Source organism: Schistocerca serialis, chromosome 6, assembly GCF_023864345.2.
Source record: "Schistocerca serialis cubense isolate TAMUIC-IGC-003099 chromosome 6, iqSchSeri2.2, whole genome shotgun sequence".
NCBI classification, from domain to species: Eukaryota; Metazoa; Arthropoda; class Insecta; order Orthoptera; family Acrididae; genus Schistocerca; species Schistocerca serialis.
Window position 1 is genome coordinate 635388432 of NC_064643.1, and position 23045 is coordinate 635411476.

At 45.4% G+C, this 23045-nt stretch overlaps 1 protein-coding gene across 1 annotated transcript in view; it reads right to left on the reverse strand.

The window, feature by feature from the left end:
- Positions 1 to 23045, reverse strand: part of LOC126483721 (xaa-Pro dipeptidase) — a 914390-nt gene that overhangs the window by 514270 nt on the left and 377075 nt on the right. Inside the window, exon 3 of the mRNA XM_050106824.1 lies at positions 2498 to 2689. Within this exon, the coding sequence (XP_049962781.1) occupies positions 2498 to 2689 (192 nt within the window). The remainder of the gene's footprint in view (positions 1 to 2497; positions 2690 to 23045) is intronic.

The window sequence follows — 23045 nt, forward strand, 5'->3', positions numbered from 1 at the left end:
CCAATGTTTGTCGATGGCATCTGTGACACAACTTTTAAACGTTAAACAGAAAAACAGATGCAACATGTTTCATAATAGAAGACATAAGTCTAAGGCCACCGTGACTACTTTTAAGGCCGGCCGAAGTGGCCGTGCGGTTAAAGGCGCTTCAGTCTGGAACCGCAAGACCGCTACGGTCGCAGGTTCGAATCCTGCCTCGGGCATGGATGTTTGTGATGTCCTTAGGTTAGTTAGGTTTAACTAGTTCTAAGTTCTAGGGGACTAATGACCTCAGCAGTTGAGTCCCATAGTGCTCTGAACCATTTGAACTACTTTTAATATAATGAAGAATGATAGACACCGCCTGGGTCACTTTATTACGGAATAACGGTTTGAAATATGTTACAGGTCATCCCTAGAAGCAAATTAATAAAAGCAGAGAAATGAGTGCAACAGTATATAGCTGATCGTAATGTCAAATAAAAATACAAAGTGGCCGTATACAAACGAATAAAATAAAACGTTACAAAGCAACTGTCTCCGTTTTTTAGATGCCAGCCTTTTCCCCGCGGCTCCAGCCGCAAACACATATTTCGCACTCATCTCCTCCCCCCCCCCCCTCCTGTGTCCACCTCTTCCTCCCCGCCCCCCTCCGACCCTTTGTTCACCTTATCCTCTATCTGCCCATCCCCTCCTTCCCCCTCCTCTCTCTCTGTCCCATCACCCTCTCCCCCTTTCTGTCTCCCCAGCCCATCCTTCTCCCTTTCTCTACCCACCTCATCCTTCCCACCTCTCTCACTACCCATCGACGACCCCCCCCCCCCCCCCCCGCTTAGCAGTGCCCCCCATTCGAACGTGTAGCCCGACCTGCCGGAAACTGGGAATCCCAATAAACATAAAATGTCAGATAAACGGTGCCTGTCTAGCTTCATTAGATGGAGCATCATAACGAATAAACTCCAAGTGTTTGTTCAATGTTGATGTTATTTGCAGAGAGGTACACATGAAAGTACTAGAAGAGACACAAAGATCAGGGAATTGGCTGGATTGGAAGAAATAATTGTCACTGTAATGAAAACGAAATATAGATGGATGGGTCGTGTAGCTGGGTGGACTGACCGCAGTTAGACCAAGGAAGTTCCGCGCTCGATTCCAAGACAATGACCATATGGCTTCCATCAGAAAACACAGGGGCAGTGTGCGTATATTTAAGATCCTAATGCATGGAAAAGTTTGGGGTAGCCTTTATCCAGCTGGGGACGTCAAATGGCTGCTGCTGATGATGATGATGATGACGACGGGTTTATATTTATATCGTCGATTGACTTTGCAATGAATGCGGCGAATTGTTCTTACATAATGGTCTGGTGTTCATTCCATGAACAAGGTGAGAGGATATTCGTATACGAGAAAGGAAACAGAAACGGCAGTGTGTTCGCAGAAATTTACGGAGAACGTTATTTCAACACATCATAAAGTCCTAGACTTAGTTCAGAACTTTTTGTATGATACAAGTTCTCTGACGAAATCAATTAATATTATGGCGTCATATCACATACAGAATGAGAAAACCAGATTCTACAACACATTTAGACAACTCTTGCACCAACTGCTTAAATGGTTCGCCAGCCATAAACCATAACTGTGTTGAGCATCCTCCGTGTGAAATGGTAATATCGATGTAGTGTGAGCCGTATGCACGAGATGTTACAAACACTTTTTTTTTTTTTTTTTTTGCCGAGATACGTATTGAGGGTAATTTTCGTAGTCATTCGTCGTCGCTGATGAAATTACCTTAAGTGTGATGGAATCATCAATCTACATAACAGTCATCTGAAGGCTACAGCAGACCGCCAGCCAATGGTCGAATCATCATATCAACATCAGTTCAGTATTATTTGTTTCACCTAGATATTCTCCTACGTCATGACGGGCTGACGTGTCTGAGTGTTTTCTGGCAGAACAGAACCAATTTCACGTAAATTTCATCTTCAAGATAACGTTGTCCTTGCGAATTAGAGTTAATAAAGGTTTTTAAGCGACATATCAAAGTTTTAAGTACGTTTCTTTTAACACAGAAATTAACGTTGCACAACATCGACTACTACGAAGCTGTGTCAAACATAAAAACAGAGCGCAACAAGTGCGAACCAGCGGCTTCAGTCATCATGAATAGCGTTATTAGCTTAAGTTGAAAAGATGTGTATGCAGTAACGGTATTTCGACCTTTACTTGGTTATTTAGTGTATGATGTTGCAAGAATCATCGGGTCAGATTCCTTCAGTTGCCTCGAGGCGTAACTGCTCAGTTGTTAAAATGTGTAATACAGCACTCGCTAGAAGCCGAAGCGAGTCGAAACGTCGTCCACAACTTGGGAGATATAACAGCCCGATAGGCGAATAATTCCCAGCCGCTAAAAAGAAAATACAGACTGCGCGACAGCTGCTCCGGGCTGGCCCATAGTCACAACCCAGAATGTGAGTGCGAAAGGCAAACGGCGGTACCTGGTTTGACTTACCTCGTCTACGTAGAACACCTCGTCCACGGCGTACTTGGCCTTGATTTCTTCCGGAGTGAAGAGATGTCCCATCCAGATGGAGTACTCTTCCGGGAGGCGCGGCATGAAGAGGATGCTCTTCCCTGATGACACCTGAACGACGCCGTAGTAGCCGGGCATCTCGACGCCGAACGTCCATTGGAAGTAGGCCTCCTGCAAAAAAGAACACACTGCAGTTGTAGAGTGTACATAACGACTGTCGTACTCATAAAGTAAGCCCTGCATCTCGTGTGCCACACATGCGAGGGAAACAAAGCCTCACTACTAATACCACACCTACAATAAAATCATTCAATGAGCTTGCAGCTTATAACTGTAAACAACTCCATAAAATTATTGAAATCAATTATTACCAGCACATACTGAGCAAAATCGGATTGCATCGTAATAACGTCGTGCCACTCCGTGCGGCCTATGTTATATGATGTGTCTCAGAGAATTCTGTTGTTTAATGGACCTTTTAAATTTTGCAACCTGGCAGTCAGACTATTGAATACCAATATGATCTGTTCCCTACCATACTAGGCGCTGTACCCGCATGAATAGTAAGGTAGCGACGCTCACAAAAAGTAAAGAAATAAAAAATGTATTATCATTCCGAACAAATTTTACATTAATTGTTGATTACACTGCCGACTGAATTGCGGATGGGGCTGACAGGTTATTAGGAGTCGAAGGGGTAGCAGGTGGCCCTGAGTGTGGATTTCCTGCTGCTATAAATGTATTAATAAGACACCAGGCCTGTTAGGGCATGTAAGGGGCATCAACCCCGTGAAATGTTGAGTGATCACTGTCAAGTACACGGAAATGCCGCGTACTCGTATGAGATAGCATTTTCACCTGATAATACTTAAAAGGGCTTCACTGTGTCTCCATTTGGCCGGCTGGTCCAATCGTGCAATATCCAGATTTTTGAAGCATTTGGATCTGACAAAGTCCCAATGCTGGAGAGCATCGGAACGTGAAAGCACGTATAATCGTCGTCAAGGTTATAGGTGACCACGTCCGACCACCACGAGGGAGAATAGCATATTGTGCACGGAGCACTTCACATGTGCATCTGCCATCCAAGAACTGGTAATACTCTCCTTGCAGTATTCTGCGTCATCCTGCACCATTAGTCGCAGACTACCAGCAGCCGGACTTGGGAACAACCGTCCCATGCACAGGCCGCCGTTAACACCGTGACACAAACGGGCTGCGTTTGGAGTGGTGCTGTAACGGCTAGCATACACTGCTGATGAACGGCATCGCATAATGTTCAGCGAAGAATTATGGTTCTGCATTACCCCGTATGACCATTGTCGCGTGTACGGTGACGACTGGGGGACAGGTCCCAACCCCGGTCATCCTGCATCCTCAAGTATTATCTCCCATGCGACAGCATCGTGGTGCCATTTTTCAATAACATGTCTGTATTAAATGTCTTTGTGGTGCTGATTTCTACGTTTAATGGACGTATTGTTACTTGTATGTTAGCACTGATAACTCAACGCAAACTCTGCTGCTCTCGGTCCCTAAGTGAAGGCCATCCGACGCGTTGTCTGCGGTGATGGGTAATGCCTGACGTGTGGTCTACTCGGCACACTCTTGACACTGCAGGTCTTTGATGATTTCTGAAATGGAATGTCCCATGTGCCTACGTCCAACTACCCTTCCGCATTCATAGTCCGTTAATTCTGGTCGTGCGCCTGTAACCGTTTCACATGAATCACGGGAGTTCAAATGACAGCTGCGCCAATGCACTGCCCTTTTCTACCTTGTGTAAGCGACACTAGTATATGTGCTACCCGATGACTTTTTTCATCTCAACGTAAAGTGCCAGAAATGTGCCGTTATCGTGCCGGCCGGTGTGGCCGAGCGGTTCTAGGCGCTTCAGTCTGGAACCGCGCAACCGCTACGGTCGCAGGTTCGAATCCTGCCTCGGGCATGGATGTGTGTGATGTCGTTAGGTTGGTTAGGTTTAAGTAGTTCTAAGTTCTAGGGGACTGATGACCTCAGATGTTAAGTCCCATAGTGCTCAGAGCCATTTGAACCATTTTTTTGTGATGTTGAGATAGTCATATGGCCACTAAAACCCCTTCATCTGACCCCGAAAAAACACCTTTGGGACCAGCCCGGATGTCAACTCTGTCCAAGTACCGATACTCAAAGGATATCAAGGGTCAATTACAACAGTGGTGGGCCAGCTTGCCTCGGGAGAGGATACTACGGCCTCATGACCCCCTTCCCAGCCAGGTCAGTGGATGCATCCAGGACAGAGAGGGTGCAACGTCGTACTAGTAAGTGCGATGTTTGTAATTTTACTCGGTTCTGTAATCACTACAATAACATCACATACCGTCAGAACCCATTAAGTTTCGTATCGACTCCACCTCCCCTCCTAGGTACTTCACTTTTATGTCAGCAGTTATTAGCAACAGTAAGCGATAGGTTTTGCAAAATTTTGATAAGTCACGCAACACTCAAAAATGAAAAAATGATTAATTTTTATCAGCATATACTTAAATGAAAGTGATTCGAAATGTGGAAGGGGTTACAGTTAACTTTTTCTAAAGGCCATTTCAAGACAGTTACCGATGCAGCAGCGATCGTCTCCTGAGACTACAGGTGGACAACGCACCTTCTTCCTCCAGCTCTTGCTACAGACCGGTCCTGCTGTCATTCGTTCACCATTAACATTATCCTCTCCATTAACTGCCACCACAGTTTTCTGCGGGACTTCTGTACGTCTCATTCTTGCTGGCCTTTCCTGCTACTACCCGACAGCGAGCGAGCAATCGCTGTCGTAATGACGTATCTCTGAATATCCTAATAAGAATCACCAGCGGTTTCAAGATTCACTTGAAACTCTGATGAGTTTTCGCTGCGAAATCTGTATCGGAAACAAAAACTAAAAAAAAGAAATATATTTGACAAAATTTATTAAGAAGATATGTCGCACTGTCTGAGTGCCCCGTGAAACCATTATAAATCCGTCAAATCATATGACAATGGAAAAAGCATATTACACTTCTGTTAGCAGGTGCATGTTAACGAAGAGAATTTGAGAAAAAACAATGTGGGTCTCTCTTTCTCTCTCACCCAGTTTATCTCTCTCTCTCTCTCTCTCTCTCTCTCTCTCTCTCTCTCTCTCTCTGTGTGTGTGTGTGTGTGTGTGTGTGTGTGTGTGTGTGTGTGTGTGTGTTTACCAAATATTCGTGGTCAAAACCGTCCAGGTTTACTTAACGGTACTTTGAGATACGGCGCTGTCATCACGGAAAGGAATGTTTACTGACTGAATGTTTTACTGACATCAACAACTGACAGCTACAACGTAAGCTAATAACAACACTTTAAAGAGACGACCAGCAGTTGCAATACACCCACTACAACAAACCCTTTGACAGGACCGAACGCTGGCTTCGAAATCGTTTGCTGCAATAGTATGCACATGTTGTCCCTTGTAGGGGTGTAATTCCCGCTCCATCTGCACTGTGAGACCACTGCATTCTTCATATTGTTCAAAGTGTATATTTCACGCGTATATTGAAGCTGCTTATTAATAATCTCCCACAAGCTCCAACACTACCATCTCAAAGTCTACTGTGCATCCTGTTTTTTGTCGAGGCCCACTTTCCCATTTGTTTCTGTCCATGATGATGAATTTCTTCTAATTACGGTGACACCTGGTGCGAATATTTTCTCTATACGTTCGTTCGGCTTTCTTGCACCACGTCCAACTGCACCACATCTTAAACGTACGACTGCACGTTCGTTATGTTCGTGGTAATGCTCAATCTTCGACTACCTATCATGTGCTGTAAACAATGGCAATTCCACAGGACACATCGCAAATTGTATATTGTTTGTGAATGGAAGTGCAGCAGGCAGTGGTTACACATGAAATACAAGCATTTTACAAGCACGTAGTAACTGCTCGTTGAAGACTTTGTATCGCTTAAAACATTGACCTCCCTATATCAAATGCAAGGTACTACCGTATGCATGAGTTTGATGCTAAACTTTTGGGGCGCCTTTTACATGTGGCCGCTATGTCAAAAGCAGTTTATGATTGATTTCTAGTAAACCAGCTCCAACGCGAAGAACGACGCACCGAGCATGTTAATGCTTCAAACTGTTTTTATTTTGTGCAGTTCCAGACTCCAGACGGACTCTCCCATTTTTCTACGACATTAGGAACTCCAGCAATACGAGTGCACTAGTGACTGGAATACACGTAGCCTAAGGCTCAATTCAGGATGGAATAATTAATATTTTAGCGCATTATAGGTATACGTAAACGTAAAACTCCGTCCACACGCCCTGGCGCGCCCATCGGGACCGATCGACCGCCGTGTCATTCTCTGCCAATGGCGTCATCGGAGAGGCGTGGAGTCAGCACACTGTTCCCCCGGCCGTTGTCAGTTTTCGTGGCATGGAGCCGCTACTGTTAAGTCAAGTAGCTCCTCAACTGTTATTACAATGCCGAGTGCATCCCGTTCTAATTCTCCCAAGAAAGGAAAATCCTTGGCAGCACCGGGAATCGAACCTAGGTCTTCCGTGTTGGTAATCAGCCGCGCTAACCACTCACATACAGAGGCGGACCCTACCGTATTATACGCTGGAGGAAATCATGGAAGCCTACGTGTAAGATAATTGCCTTTAATTACCGGTGATCTAAGTTGAAGAACAGTAAGTTAGAAGTTCACCCGCCCGTACATCCATGCGTGCTAAAGCGCCGATTTCGGGACGGGGAAATACGGCGGATCCCGATCGACTTCACCCAACGAATTAACAATGAGGATCGGCATATCAGCCAGTCTGGGTGTTGTTTTTAGGCGGTTTCCCATATCCCTCTAGGTGAACGCCGGGCTGGTAAGTGGTTCCGCCTCAGTTAACATTTCGGAAACTTCACTCACTTTCACATGAATAACAACGACGCGACCCTGCAGTGTTGCAGGACAAAGGAACAAGAAAAAGAGGAAGAAAAATAAGTTTATGAGTTAAAAAAGACGTTTGCTGTTCTTAGTTCACACTGGCCTACGTGTCACATCAACCTTATTGAAAATACAGAACTAGACTTGTTCATTGTACAGTAAACCGCTAGAACATAACCAGAAACACGATGTGTTCACGGCGTTAGCTACATAAGCGCTGCCACGGTTAATTTCAGATATAGGCTAGGAAGGGAGAACGATTAAGGCTTAACGTGCTATCGGCGGTGATGTCATTAGAGACGGAGTACAAGCTCGTGCTGGGGAAGGTTAAATAAATAAATAAGTCGATCGTACCCTTTCAGAGGAAGCGTGCCAGTATTTGCCTCAAGTGATTTAGAAAAATCAAGGAAAACTTAAATCTAGATGACCGGACGGCGATTTGAACCGCCGTCCTCCCGAACTCGAACAGTGCCTTGTCACTGTATCATTCTCTTCGGTCCTGTTGGGGCTAAAAACAATTTAAAATCTTTTCGATCTTTTAACGTTACTTACTTCATCAGGTAAGGTCCATCAGCCTGTAAATGACATCATTAGAGGTGACGCAGAACGAATTGGTCACAATTCCTGAAAAGATGCTAAGTGGTTCAAATGGCTCTGAGCACTAGGGGACTCAACTGCTGAGGTCATTAGTCCCCTAGAACTTAGAACTAGTTAAACCTAACTAACCTAAGGACATCACAAACATCCATGCCCGAGGCAGGATTCGAACCTGTGACCGTAGCGGTCTTGCGGTTCCAGACTGCAGCGCCTTTAACCGCACGGCCACTCCGGCCGGCCAAAGATGCTAAGTGGTATGATCTGGAATGTATAATTAAAAGGAACGACAGAGACAGGCTAAACCCTTGGCAGTCTGTAGCTGTCAATGTGTTTTGAATTCACAATGGAAGACGAACTCTGTTCTGTTCAAATCGTCAAATAATCGTCTGCATCTCTCAAACAAAGATTGTATTCCCGATCGGGCGAAGATGGATTCGACTTCCCGCCTGACAATAAGGGGTTAGCTTTGCAATAGTTTACCTAAATCATTTAATGCAAATGCTGGAAAAATTCATTTCAGAAGGAGAAGGCCAACTTCCTTTCCTATCCTCGTCCGACCCGAACGTGCGAATTCTTTCTGGTGAGATTGTCGTAGACGGGACGTTAAACAGTAAAACGGTTACTATTATATTTTTTCCTATTTACCAACACCGTGATTTTTGTCTTCACACCTTACGTAACAACGCGGCAGTACTGCATGTGTGCTTCAACACGGTCTCAGGACAATAAATATTCGATAACGTAAGCAACATGGAAGTTGGCAGATTCCCAAACTAATTTCGCTCTCTTGAAGTAATGAAGTTTAAAGAATAGCTTTATCAGAAATTAGTTCAGCGCTGGTGAAACGGAGTTCTTACGTCTCAATTCTGCCGAGGCAGCAGCTGTCACCAAAACAAGGGGCTGGTTTCGCAGCGCTGGCCGCAAATAGCACTGTAGAGAAGGGCAGGTCCCGCGTTAACGACGTCAGCCTTGGTGGGCAAAGGCGGCAACGCTTTGATAATTATCCGAGTTTCAGGCACAACTTCTAACGAGCTCTTGCATGGTCGTATCCTAAAGGAAGCTCCAGCAGCTGCGGGGAAGCTGTTGCAAACCTCAAAATCGTGCAGGTGCAAAATGGTTCGCAGAAAGCACACTACTAACAGGCAGGTAACACGACAAAGTTCCCTACTGCACCGGAAGCCAAAGGCGGCAGATGGTACTCAGTGAATAGTAGCAAATACTAAGGTTTCCTCCAGTTCCATTCTGGGAAGTAGCGTGATTACTTACATGCTTATATGCCACCTACTCATTGGCATATTTTCTCTTCCGAGAACAAACTTTCCAAGACATGTCTCGCAACATATCACTTCCTCTCACATATATCTCGTGAAGTGAACATGACGGGAATGTCAGACGCATTAGAGCTCATACGGGGGATTATCAACAGCCGTTTTCCTACTCATCAGTCGCGAATCGAACACAGGAGAAAAGATGGTAGTACCCAAACTACCCTGCGCCACAAATGGAAAGGAGGAGGAACTTACGGGCTACAGTCTGGAACCGCGCTGCTGCTACGGTCGCAGGTTCGAATCCTGCTTCGGGCATGGATGTGTGTGACGTCCTTAGATTAGTTAGGTTTAAGTAGTCCTAAGTTCTAGGGGACTGATGACCTCAGAAGTTAAGCCCCATAGTGCTCAGAGCCATTCAAGAACTTACGGGCGCTCAACGACGAGGAAAAGTACATAGGTGACTCGGGGAGTACTGATGTCGATTTCCGACAGAGGGGAGGGAAGAACAATTTAAAATTATTATTATCGCAGCAAAGTTAGACAGTCTGAAACACCAATGAATGCTACACTGAGATGTCAAAAGCCATTGAATAGCGATATGCGCATTTACATATGGCAGCATTATCGCGTACACGAGGTATAAAAAGGCAATACATTGGCGGAGCTGTCACTTGTATTCAGGTGATACATGCGACAAGGTTTTCGAAGTGATTACCGCGCCGCACGACGGGAAGTAACAGACTTTCAAGGCGGAATGTTAGTTGGAGCTAGACGCACGGTACATTCCATTTCGGAAATCTTTAGGAAATTCATTACTCCGCAATCAACGGTGTCAAGAGCGTGCCAAGAATACCACATTTAAGGCACTAACTTTCACAACGGACAACGCAGTGACCGACGGCAGTCACTTAACGATTGACAGCATAGGCGGTTGCGTAGACGTGTCAGTGCTAAGAGACAAGCAACACAGCGTGAAATAACCTTAGAAATCAATGTGGGAACCACGATGAATGTATCCGTTAGGGCAGTGCGGTGAAATTCGGCGTTAGTGGGATTATGGCAGCAGACGATCGACGCCTGCAGCGTCTCTCCTGGACTCGTGAGCATATCGGTTGGACCACACACGACTGGCAAACGTTGGCCTGGTCAGATGAGTCCCTGTTTCAGTCGGTAACAGCTGATGGCAGATTTCGAATATAGCGCAGGCCCCACGAAGCCATAGAGCCGAGTTATCAACAAGGGATTGTGCAAGCTCATGGTAGGTTCCATTATGGTGTGGGCTGTGTTTAAATGGAATGAAATGGGTTATCTGGATTTTCGGCTACTTGGTGACCGTTTGCAGCCATTCGAGGACGTCATGTTCCGAAACAACGATGGAATTTTTATGGATGACAGTGCACCATGTCACCGGCCCACAATTGTCCGCGACTGGTTTGGAGAACAGTCTGGATAATTCGAGCTAATGGTTTGGCCACCCACATCACCTGACATGAATCCCATCTAATATTTATAGGACATAATCGAGAAGTCAGTTCGTGTACAAAATCCTACACCGGCAATACTTTCGCAATTATGGACGGCTATAGACGCAAAATGACTCAATATTTCTGCAGGGGACTTCCAATGACTTGCTGAGTCTATGCCGCGTGGAGATGTTGCACTACGCAGGGCAAAAAGGGCTCCGACACGATATTAGGAGGTATCCCATGAATTTTGTCACCTCAACGTAATTCCTAACTGGAAACCCTTTTTTGGGGATTTCTAAATCGGTTGTTGCGAAATATTAGGCGTCGTTTTCGGATGTCTACAACTACAAAAGTTTCCGTAGTCCTATTCCACAGTCTGACTAGTTAAACAGTTACACAATCAAATGACCTTTCGCACTGCCATTCTTTGTATATGCTCGAGGTCTCCTGATAGTCCAACGTGATTTATGAATCTCACATACTTCAGCAATATTGTAAGTCCTCTTTAAAACAGACAATGCACTTTCTCAGCAAACTACCAGTAAATCAAAGCCTTCCACCTGTTTTACGCACATTTGAGTCTCTAGAAATGGTGCTGCATTTTGTACTATCCTCTGTAAATCATGAAACAAACACCTGTCTGAGTGAACACTCAATTTTGGCGCACATGATTTACTTGTAACTGAATCAGCAAATAATGATATCAAGTAACATTTTCTGAGGCAACGATTTTTTCTGAAACAGGCGCTAAATACAAGGGGAAGGGTAAGTTATGCTGAAACCACGAACACGACTACCAAAACTACACAAATACACGGCCACAAAGACAACGTGCTGTTAAAGAAATCTGTGCATGAGCTGCATTTATATCTACGTCTACTAGACTCAAGCAGAACTCTTGTACAATTTTTGAACTTAGGATAAAATTGTCACGGAGTCTAATAACAGAATACAATAAATAGTCGAATCGATTCCAGTCGAGAGAAATTATAAACTGATTCATTCTTAGGTCGTTTTGTTACCACAGGTACTGAAACCAAATGTACGTTTTGTATGGCGGGCATTATCCCTTTCGAAAGAGCGAACACGACAAAACAACGACTGGACCGCAAAATCTCCAAGCAGTCCAAATCTGTCTCAAGTGAATTTCGTACACCTTCAAGACTATGATAATGAAAATTAGTACGATAATCATTGTGGGGAGAAAAAAAAACTGGAACCCATCGTTCAAGAGTATCGCTAGTATTGCTGGACAGGTATTTCCCTGTTAAAGGCATATTTTGGGAGACTGAGTCACCCGTAATCCATCTCAAATTCGTGACAGCATTTGTGAGTCATTCTAGGAGATAAACGTCGGCCAGTGGAAGCCACAACGGCTGCACAACGTTCCTCAGATGCGGTGCACCTGTTTTTCTACGGTTGACCTCGCATGGTATTCCACTGTCACTGTCGCACCGACTAGCATTCTACGTCATATAAAACTTCTTTACTGGATGCAGAGACCGAAGAGGACAGAAATTGAGGTATCCTGAATCGTCGAGTCTATTACGACTTGCTAAAAGTCCTGTAATTCGCTGGACGAATACTGCATGAATCATCCTCACTCGGAACTAATGATTTGGAACACCTTCCTTGAGGCGTCAAGCACGCAGTTTCGCCCTGCTGACTCCGGCGTTGGGGCGTGGTATGAACTTCGAACGTCACCGAAAATGCTGATGAACCATCCCGAGGAATAACTGCTCAACTGCCGTAAACAGCTGACTGAGATTGGTCGTATCTGGTTCTCCTTCGATAGCGTCCGTAATGTTGTCAATAGGACTGATATCAGGTAACTTTGTAGGAGCGTCCCCCACACTATTCTGACAATTCTGGATCGAAGAGGCTGTGCACTGACTTGTTGAAGATTCGTGTTGCCTATGGAGTACCGTAGACGAACAAACGGATGCACTTAATTGACTAGTTGATTGCATTATCGATCGCCAATGAGATACTAACTGCCAGGAGTCTCTTTTCATACTTTGCAAACATTCCCCATATGAAAACACCTGAATCGCCTCCCTAAACAGCGCCCTGTTACCAAGCGGCTAGCGTCCGCTCGTGCGCGTTTCGTCGTCCTTCTATCCTTCCTATGGCGTGTGCTGACGTGTACCACCACTAATCAGTCTAAGAAAGGGAGAGGTTGTTATAGCAGTCACGAACCACGCCACCTCCTCCCTAAACAAAATTTTACTAAAAGCGTTTACCTTTTTACATGAATAAGTTCCCAGATATCTGACATTTAAACTAACCTACCCTACCTAACCTAACATAACCTAACCTGACAGTGAATCTAAATTTAATTAAGTAAATTACTAGGGAAGTTGATACTTTGAAAAAAGTTTTTCTATGTAGCTGTTGCTTTACTTGATAATAATAGTATTTTTCAAAGGAAATTTTTGTTACATCTATAAATGCTGAGTCCTATTTCTAGCACATAGTATCATACGTATCATACAAAATTACAAAAAATTAGCAAATAAACACGCAGCCAGGTAAATGCGGCCATAACTGTAACTGATACCAACAACAAACCCAAGAAGGCTCGTGAATTCACTAGTAGAAATGTCAAACTTCAGGAATTCGAGAAAAGCACTACAGAATGAGAAACATCACGCACTAGAGGAAAAAAGTGACTTTCTCGTGCGTAGGCGGAAAGAAATAGCACACCTGTAGCTTGCTTGTTGCTTGTTCGGAGAGCTGATTTTACAGTCGTAGTGCTAAGTCTAATGATAATGCTCACACTTCCATTTTATATGGTGTATACTACGATGTTGTCAAAGTTGTGAGATAATATTTTCATATTTTTGTGCCACCGTCATGTAATAATGTTTGAATGATATTTCCGACATATGTACAAAGTCCTTTATTTTATATTACTGAAAAGATTTCGGACTCAAGCTAGTTAAGTGAAGTCATCGTCAAGAAACGTTGAAAGTCCCAGCGTGTAGGTAAGAACAAAAACGCCGAAATGTATGGCATCCGGTAGTAAACATGTTTTGCAGCCATAGAACAAAATGATTCAAATGACTCTGAGCACTATGGGACTTAACATCTGACGTCATCAGTCCCCTAGAACTTAGAACTACTTAAACCTAACCAACCTAAGGACATCACACACATCCATGCCCGAGGCAGGACTCGAACCTGCGACCGTAGCGGTCGCGCGGTTGCAGACTGAAGCGCCTAGAACCGCTCGGCCAACCATGCCGGCCAGCCATGGAACAACTGAGCCACAGAATGCAGTGGGGTTCACTGTACATGTAACAACTATACTGATGCTCATTCTGCGGCTAAGTTGTTCTATGGCTGGAAAGCATGTTTACTACCTGTCTGCCGCACATTTCGGTGTTTTTGTACTTATCTACACTCTGGGACACCCAGTTCAATATACTTTGATCATGACTTCACTCAACAAACTCTAATTATAGCGAACATTGTTGTACTTGATAGTGAAAATGATAATAATAATACACAATAACGAAGTTTGTACAGTTAAATGACAAAAATATCATTGAAACATAGTTGTGAGAGGTTGTAGCTTGCGTGTTGCTTGTTCTTCAATCTATTTCACGACACATGTCCTTCTCGAATTTTCAAAAGAATGCTTTGTAAATAATTTGTCTAAATGATATTTCCTCGGAATCTATGATATGTCGATGTACTGGGCAATGGTACAAGTAAAATTATTATTACATCGAAATATTTAGTGTGTTTCACAGTTATTACACAGAAACGCCAAAGAAACTGCTATAGGCATGCGTATTCAAATACAAAGATATGTAAACAGGCAGAATACGGCGCTCCGGTCGACAACAACCATGTAAGACAACAAGTGTCTGGTGCAGTTGTTAGATCGGTTACTGCTGCTACAATGGCAGGTTATCAAGACTTAAGTGAGTGTGAACGTGGTGTTACAGTCGGCGCACGAGCGATGGGACACAGTGCCCCCGAGATATCGATGAAGTGGGGATTTTCCCATACGACCATTTGACGAGTGTACCGTGAATATCAGGAATCCGGTAAAACATCAAATCTCCGACAGCGCTGCGGCCGAAAGAAGATCCTTCAAGAACGAGACCAAATACGACTGAAGAGGATCGTTCAACGTGAGAGAAGTGCAACGCTTCCGCAAATTGCTGCACATTTCATTGCTGCGCCGGCCACTGTGGCCGAGCGGTTCTAGGCGCTTCAGTTCGGAACCACGCGACCGCTACGGTCGCAGGTTCGAATCTTGCCTCGGGCATAGATGTGTGTGATGTCCTTAGGTTAGTTAGGTTTAAGTAGTTCTAAGTTCTAGGGGACTGATTACCTCAGATGCCAAGTCCCATAGTGCTCAGAGACATTTGAACCATTTTTTTCAATGCTGCGCCATCAACAAGTGACAGCCTGCGAACTATTCAACGAAACATCATCGATATGGGCTTTCGGAGCCGAAGGTCCACTCGTGTACCCTTGATGACTGGACGACACGAAGCCTCACGCCTCGCCTGAGCCCGTCACCACCGACATTCGACAGTTGATGACTGGAAACATGCTGCCTGGTCGGACGAGTCTCGTTTCAAATTGTATCGAGTGGATGGACGTGTACGAGTATGGAGACAACCTTGTGAATTCATGGACCCTGCATGTCAACAGGGAACTGTTCAAGCTGGTCGAGGCTCTGTAAAGTTGTGGGGCGTGTTCAGTTGGAGTGACATGGGACCCCTGATATGTGTAGATACCACTCTGCAAGTGACACGTACGTAAGTATCCTGCCTGATCATCTACGTCCATTCATGTGCATTGTGCATTCCGACGGACTCGGGCATTCCAGTAGGACGATGTGACACCCTACACGTCCAGAATTGCGACAGACTGGCTCCAGGAACACTCTTCTGAGTTTAAACACTTCCGCTGGCCACCAAACTCCCCAGACATGAACATTGTTGAGCACATCTTGGATGCCTTGCAACGTGGTGTTCAGAAGAGATCTCCACCCCGTCGTACCCTTATGGATTCAATGACAGCCCTGCAGGATTCATGGTGTCTATTCCCTCCAGCATTACTTCAGACATTAGTCGAGTCCATCGCACGTCGTGTTGTGGCCCTTCTGCGTCCTCGCGGGGGAACTGCATGACATTAGACAGGCGTACCAGTTTCTTTGGCTCTTCAGTCTATTAAAATCCTAAGCATCTGGTGCACGGTACAACTGGTGATTACAAGTTGTATTTGGAAGGAATGGGGGTGGGGACACACAGAGTGAGATACTGTGCCACCCCCACACTACGAGCATGAGAACAGGAAATTGGATCTGTGCCTGATTCTAGATTAGCATTTTACAGTTATCGAGCATCCAATGGCGTTGTTCCTGCGTCCTTGCTACCCCCTGTGCCTTGTAGTGTGATGTGAGTAGTGCTATACGTATGGGACGGTGATTTCTGCAACCGGCAGCGAAGCTGTCGTTTGTGGGCTTGCACGGTACGAATGCTCGCCGGTGGTTGTTCCCATCGATGCACTGCCGTGTGGTTCGCAGCACAGTGGTGCATCTGTTCGCTATTAGTATCGGCAACAGCCGGTAGCGGCTTTTGCCACGGACACGGCTGCTGACTGGCAGCGGCAGTTTCCACCACGGCACGTCCTTGACACGGCAGCACTCTGAATGCCTCGTATGCCGGGTACCTACGATCTGACTGCGATTAAACACGCTGATTTACGGTGTCTCGAACACGACCGTAACGCCGGCGGCCAGCACAAGGTCCGTCCAATATCCCGTTCGCTCTCCTCCAACACGACAGCCATTTCTAATTTACTTGCTCATGACCGAGTAAAGGATATAGCGATCCAAGAGTGTGAGGTGGAACGTGTACAGGGTTTAGTAATTATCACCTGAAAAAAGAAATAAATTGCGCACGTAATTAACTCTTTGTTTGCACATATTATCTCTGCATTTCTGGCATACATTGAAATCGCCACGCCAGCTTCGAGAAGCGAAAACAAAGCGGCGTAGCCCATTGATCAAGCGGAGATGGACGGCGAAATCTGTTTTGTTTTGCCTCTTCTAGCGATATACTACAGTACTGCGGCGCGGATATTTCGATGTGTACTATGACTGTAGACATGCAACTACGAATTGACAAAAAATAATAGTATGTAACTCTATATTTTCAATGTTCCACACACGTCTGCATAACAGCTAAATGGACCATTTTTCAGTGCAACATTGTCCGCAGCTCGTAGTCTAGTGGATGCGTGCTCGGTCAGAGGGTTAGCTGCCCTCTGCAATAAAAAAACTGAGTGAATGGATCAACGAAGAACTTAAAATGGACGTCATAGGACGTCCGCCCCGAACATATAGAACAAACTATAACGATCAAAATGAGAACAACAACAACAAAAAAAGTGGCTAGCGTTGCTGTCTTTGGATCACGGGGGCCCGGGTTCGATTCCCGGCCGGGTTGAGGATTTTCTCTGCCCGGCGACTGGGTGTACGTGTCATCATCATTCGTGACAGTGGCACAACTGGACTGTGAGACAACTTGGACTTTATGCGGGCGCTGATGACCGCGTAGTTGAGCACCCCACATGCCAAACATCATCAGTGCAACATTAAAATTAACGCAGTATGCGCACAAAACTATACGCTAGAGAACAAATCTCTTGTTACGTGGTACAGAAACAACACGAGAAGATTTTGAGTAGCAACAATTCTGTGGCACTGGTAACAAAGCACGCTGCTTTTATTTATTTATTTATTTTTAAAGTACAAAGAGCAACGGGAGGAGGCGAGGCGACTATATAGTTCACGCTTCAGCCTTGTGGTACAACTGAAGCCTTTCAGTTTATGTTCTGCGGACGGTATTGACTGTTTTGAGGGAGGGGGGAGGGGGGGGGGGCGACAGGAGGCAAGGACGACCCACCGGGCGCTCACGTACGTGACACGTGGAGGCGAGGCGCTGCCTCTCCAAGGTTGCCTGCGCAGAATCTGCGCAGCGTTGCGAAACCGGACGAGCCCGCGCGAAATCCGAACCCACGGAGCCGTGCTGGCGTCTCGTACAGATAAAGCGCTTCTGTTTCCCTCTTATAAGCATTATAGCCGTCCTCGCACAAGAACACCAGCATACAGACCAGTTTGCGTGACTGGGCATATTCCCGCAGAACTGATGATAGTACTTACTGTATGAGACAAGACTACGTTTCACGTATTGCTACGAAATAATCTCACCCTCGCATTTCATTTTTTATTGAAAAGGAAAACCGCGTAAAAATACCAGAAGATTAGCTAGCTCTGCTTCACAGATATGACTCTTACAGATTCCTGATTTTAAAAATAAATGTCGTAATTAAACTTCTTGGTACATTAAACTACGAGCTGGACCAGGACCTGAACAGGTTCAAATGGCTCTGAGCACTATGGGACTTAACATCTGAGGTCATCAGTCCCCTTGAACTTAGAACTACTTAAACCTAACTGACCTAAGGACATCACACATATCCATGCCCGAGGCAGGATTCGAACCTGCGTTCGTGGCGGTCGCGCGGCTCCAGACTGAAACGCCTAGAACCGCTTGGCCACAACGGCCGGCGACTCGAACAGGGGATGCTCCCTTTCACGGGCAGTGCTGTTACCGTCGGAGCTATACAATCACTATTATCCGCTCTCACAGCTCCATTTCTGCCAGTGCCACTCCCCTTCTTTCCTAACTTTCAGGTAGTTTCAGAACAGAGCACCTTCTATAATTTTCAGTGCGATAGGGTCCGCAGCTGCCATTTTCTTTATTTCCTGTGCGGTTGTACAATTTCGGCCTTAGGCCATTTTCAAGTATCTTATAGATGATTTTTTGGTAACAGATTATGTCCTAAAATAGCGTGAACACCTCGAACTAATTTATGAGCATAACATGATGTCATAGGTGCAACGACGAATATGACATATCTGTTACCAAGAAATCATCCATAAAATACTTGAAAATGGCCGAAATTGTACAATCGTACAGGAAAAAATGGTTCAAGTGGCTCTGAGAACTATGGGACTTAACATCTCAGAACTACTTAAACCTAACTAACCTAAGGGCATCACACACATCCATGCCCGAGGCAGGATTCGAACCTGCGACCGTAGCGGTCGCGCGGTTCCAGACTGAAGCGCCTAGAACCGCTCGGCCACCAGCGGCCGGCCAATCGTACAGGAAATAAAGAAAATGGCAGCTGAAGGCTTCAAGAAATCATTAAAAAAAAAAGAGCACCTTCTGCTGAAGAGTGAAATATTCACTCTGAAAATCTCACACTGTTACAACATTTCTCATTTATTATGACAATTATTCACTAAAATAAAAATTGAAACTCATCTACAAGTTGCTGGATGCAAACCTCCAGGAAAGTAACGCACGGTGTCATCTTCTGTGCCTCTCAGTCTAACTAACACTTGTAAACAGAGAAATTTGTAGTAATGCAAGTCAATTACGCGCTTCTTGTTTACACGTAAATAAAAGAGTATCAAAAATACAGGCTGTATCATGCAAACATTTTCCTCCTAGACCAATCGATGTACAAACTACACTGAAAGGAAAGTAGGAAGTTTACGGTTTTAGTGCCCCCTCGACGCAACAAAGTACAAGCTCAGATGGATCATGGATTCACATGGTACTTGGCCACGTCCTGTTTAAAGGAACCAGCCACGCATTTACCTTCTTCGCTACAGAGAACCACGGAAACCCTAAATCTGCATAGCTCGACGAGAATCTGAACGGCGCTCCTGAGCCACCTCCTACGGTGAAGTACATTGAGACACGTGAGTAAAATTTCGGACTGCCTGCGTATATAGCATTTCTGACTTGCCCTCCTGTACCATAAATACGGAAGAGGGAAGTCTCTAGCAGTTACTCGTACTTCGCTCTGAAGTACGAAGCAATGAAGGAGAAAAAGTTCAAATACGCATAAGTAGCCAAATCTATCCTCATTTTCTGATCCTACGCTGCAACATTGGGGGCGTGGTGATTATAACAACAAATGAAATCTTCTATTCATTAACTGTAATTCGAACATCAACAAAGAACACATTTCCAGTGGTACAGGCAGTTTGTCACCACCTCGATGAATACTGGAAACAGCCGACTAATACGAAGAAAAACAAAACGAAGACGACGTGGAACTAAGTTACGGACGTTATTCCGTAAGTCTAGACGCAGTGTACGTACAGGACATGGATGCATGCCGTACAGAGCGCCAATCGGACAGTAACTCCGTAACTTAGGCGCTCTCCACGTGAGCGTGACAGCTTCGCTCAGGCGGGTAATTGCAACCAGCGACACGGATGTTGGGTACCGTTGCTTAGTATGTCACATGCCCCGGTTACGGGGGTTCCCGGAAAGCCAGTGACCAGTGATACCTGGGAATTGTGGGTCAAGCGCGGAGACACTTCAGCCTCAAGCAATTAAACGCTCGGCGGAAAGAAATTTAAACAACACTGTAGTGCTGTCTCTTGTGGACACGACACAGAATGCTACGTCAGCGCAACAATGCATCACGCTTCCCATAACGTTCAGCGCAACAATGCATCACGCTTCCCATAACGTTTAACGCTTTCAGCATTTCCTTCGTTTTTGTCACTTAAATTCGGGTGTGCCTAAACGTAAATACGTATAGGGGCATAAATCATTTCTCGGAACATAAAGGCGCGGGAAAAATACTTTCTTGAAATGTACATAAAAAATATAACGTAACAGTTCATTAAATTTCAAGTTTTATTTTTATTTACGACGCGTTTCAAAGGCTTTGCTACATTATTAGATTGTAGATCAGGTGCTTAGCTGAAGTACATTGCTCACAGGAAACTAACGATTTCGGAAGATGTCCAGTGTTGTGCATGTGTGTTGTGTACTTTTCTCGAGAGTACTGCATTATATCTTTACACACATTAATGAAGAAACGCGACGTTTAATGACTACTTACATTGTCTTTTTATAATCATTTTGCGATTGAAGCTTTTATTTATATTTTAAGTAGACAGTCACGAAAATAGAACGTCAAACACGTAGCTGTAAGAAAAAACTGAACGTTATTTTACTGCACAAGTTTCAAAGTGTTCTATTTGTTTCTCACTGTTTGCATGTGGTAATGTTGTTGTTGTTGTTCCGCACCCCCCACCCCGCACACGCACACACACACACACACACACACACACACACACACACACACACACACACACACACACACACACACATTTCCCCATTATCAAATTGATGATTCCTTGATGCCTAGAACACGTTGTTCAACCTATTTGTTCTTTGAAATAACGTTTTGTCATTAAGTCATTATCTCTCAAATTTGATTCGGTACCTCTTCCTTAGCTATCCGACTTACCAACCCCATATTCAGCAGTCTTCTGTGGAATCCACATTTGAAAAGTTCCTGGTCATACAGAGTTGTATTCATTCTGTTTTACTTTAATGTCGTTGAGATTGTCACTAGCCATGTCAGCGACGCTTAAGATCGTGGCTTTCACATTCAGATCCGTCGTTTTCGATGATTTTAACATGTCACCCAGTGTTGACCCCCACCGACCCTCACAGAGGAGCCACAGCCGCCTTACGCCTACAGCATTTATTTGAAGCTTATGAGATGTGTATAAAGTCTGCACGCACACACACACACACACACACACACACACACACACACACACACACACACACACACAATCCATATTTACTGAGTGAGATTTATGAGGTAAGCATAAAGACAACAGACGTCCATCGAGGCGCGATCTTTTCAGTGTTAGCATCAAGCAAAGGCGTGCCTCTTGTGCTTTTCTTAAATCTCCACACCGAAAGTGTATGAACGTCTCAAAAGAAAGGTGACCAAAACCGACGGGCGAATTAAACCTGAGTTGCACAAAAACCGCCATTTTGAACTACGGTAATATCTCCGTCGCCCTAAATTTTCATTAGGAAATGCATAGCCCGAATGTCACATTGACACGTACTTGTTAGTAGCACATTCTTTTACTGTGTCAGCAATTTTCAAGACATGGTTGGGCCAGCCGGAGTGGCCGAGCGGTTCTAGGCGCTACAGTCTGGAACCGCGCGACCGCTACGGTCGCAGGTTCGAATCCTGCCTCGGGCATGGATGTGTGTGATGTCCTTAGGTTAGTTAGGTATAAGCAGTTCTAAGTTCTAGGGGACTGATGACCACAGCAGTTAAGTCCCATTGTGCTCAGAGCCATTCGAAAAAAATGTTCAAATGTGTGTGAAATGTTATTGGACTTAACTGCTAAGGTCATCAGTCCCTAAGCTTACACACTACTTAACCTAAATTTATCCTACGGACAAACACACACACACCCATGCCCGAGGGAGGACTCGAACCGCCGCCGGGACCAGCCGCACAGTACTTGACTGCAGCGCCCTAGACCGCGCGGCGAGCCATTTGAACCAAGACATGGTTGGCTTACGTAGGTGTAAATGAATCCAGTAGATTATATCTGTGTTTTGTTTTTTAATACTGGTTCCATGCGTACACTAACAGTAAGACATCTTCCGGAAAATACGTTAAAAGTTCGCGTGCGGAAGGTGCTTCATCCAGACAAATAAGCAGTCCAGTTACGCTATTTCAACACGGACAGCGGCTTCCTTTTTAACAAAGCCTTTACACCCTAAATGTCAGATTCCTGAGCAAGATATCTCATCAGCGTCAGGTGGCGGCAGCTGCTGGTAAGCAGCGTACAGTACCTACGGCTGGCTGTAGGGAGGAGGCACCACCAGCTAGAGACTCTCTAGGTGGTGGTGGAGAAGGTAAGCGAGCCGCGGCCGCAAGTCGTCTTCCCACGGCTGCAGATTCCGCCGGTGGGAAGAGGGCGTGCCTGAAGCCAGCGGCGGCGAGAGGTGGAGCGCTGACTCAGCCGAGGCTGGCCGGACCAGGCAAACAACGCGCGGCGCGGCTAGGCCAGGCCGCCTCTGCATGCCGCCGTAACGACCTCCCCCCCCCCCTCCCCCCCCCCTACGACGGCCACCCACTGCCAGACAAACAAAGCGCGAGCCGCGTCACAAGGCGCTCTCTCTTGCCGCCATCTTAACGACCACGGCTGGTTCCGCAAGGTTCGGCGCTATTATTCAACACGCCTATCACTTCCGGCCCTGTTCAAGTAGGTAAACAAACACACGCCTCGTATCCAAACAATACGAGCATCGTTTGAAAGATAAAACAACAAGTCAACGAGGGTGTATACGTGTACTGAGCAGAAATTTCC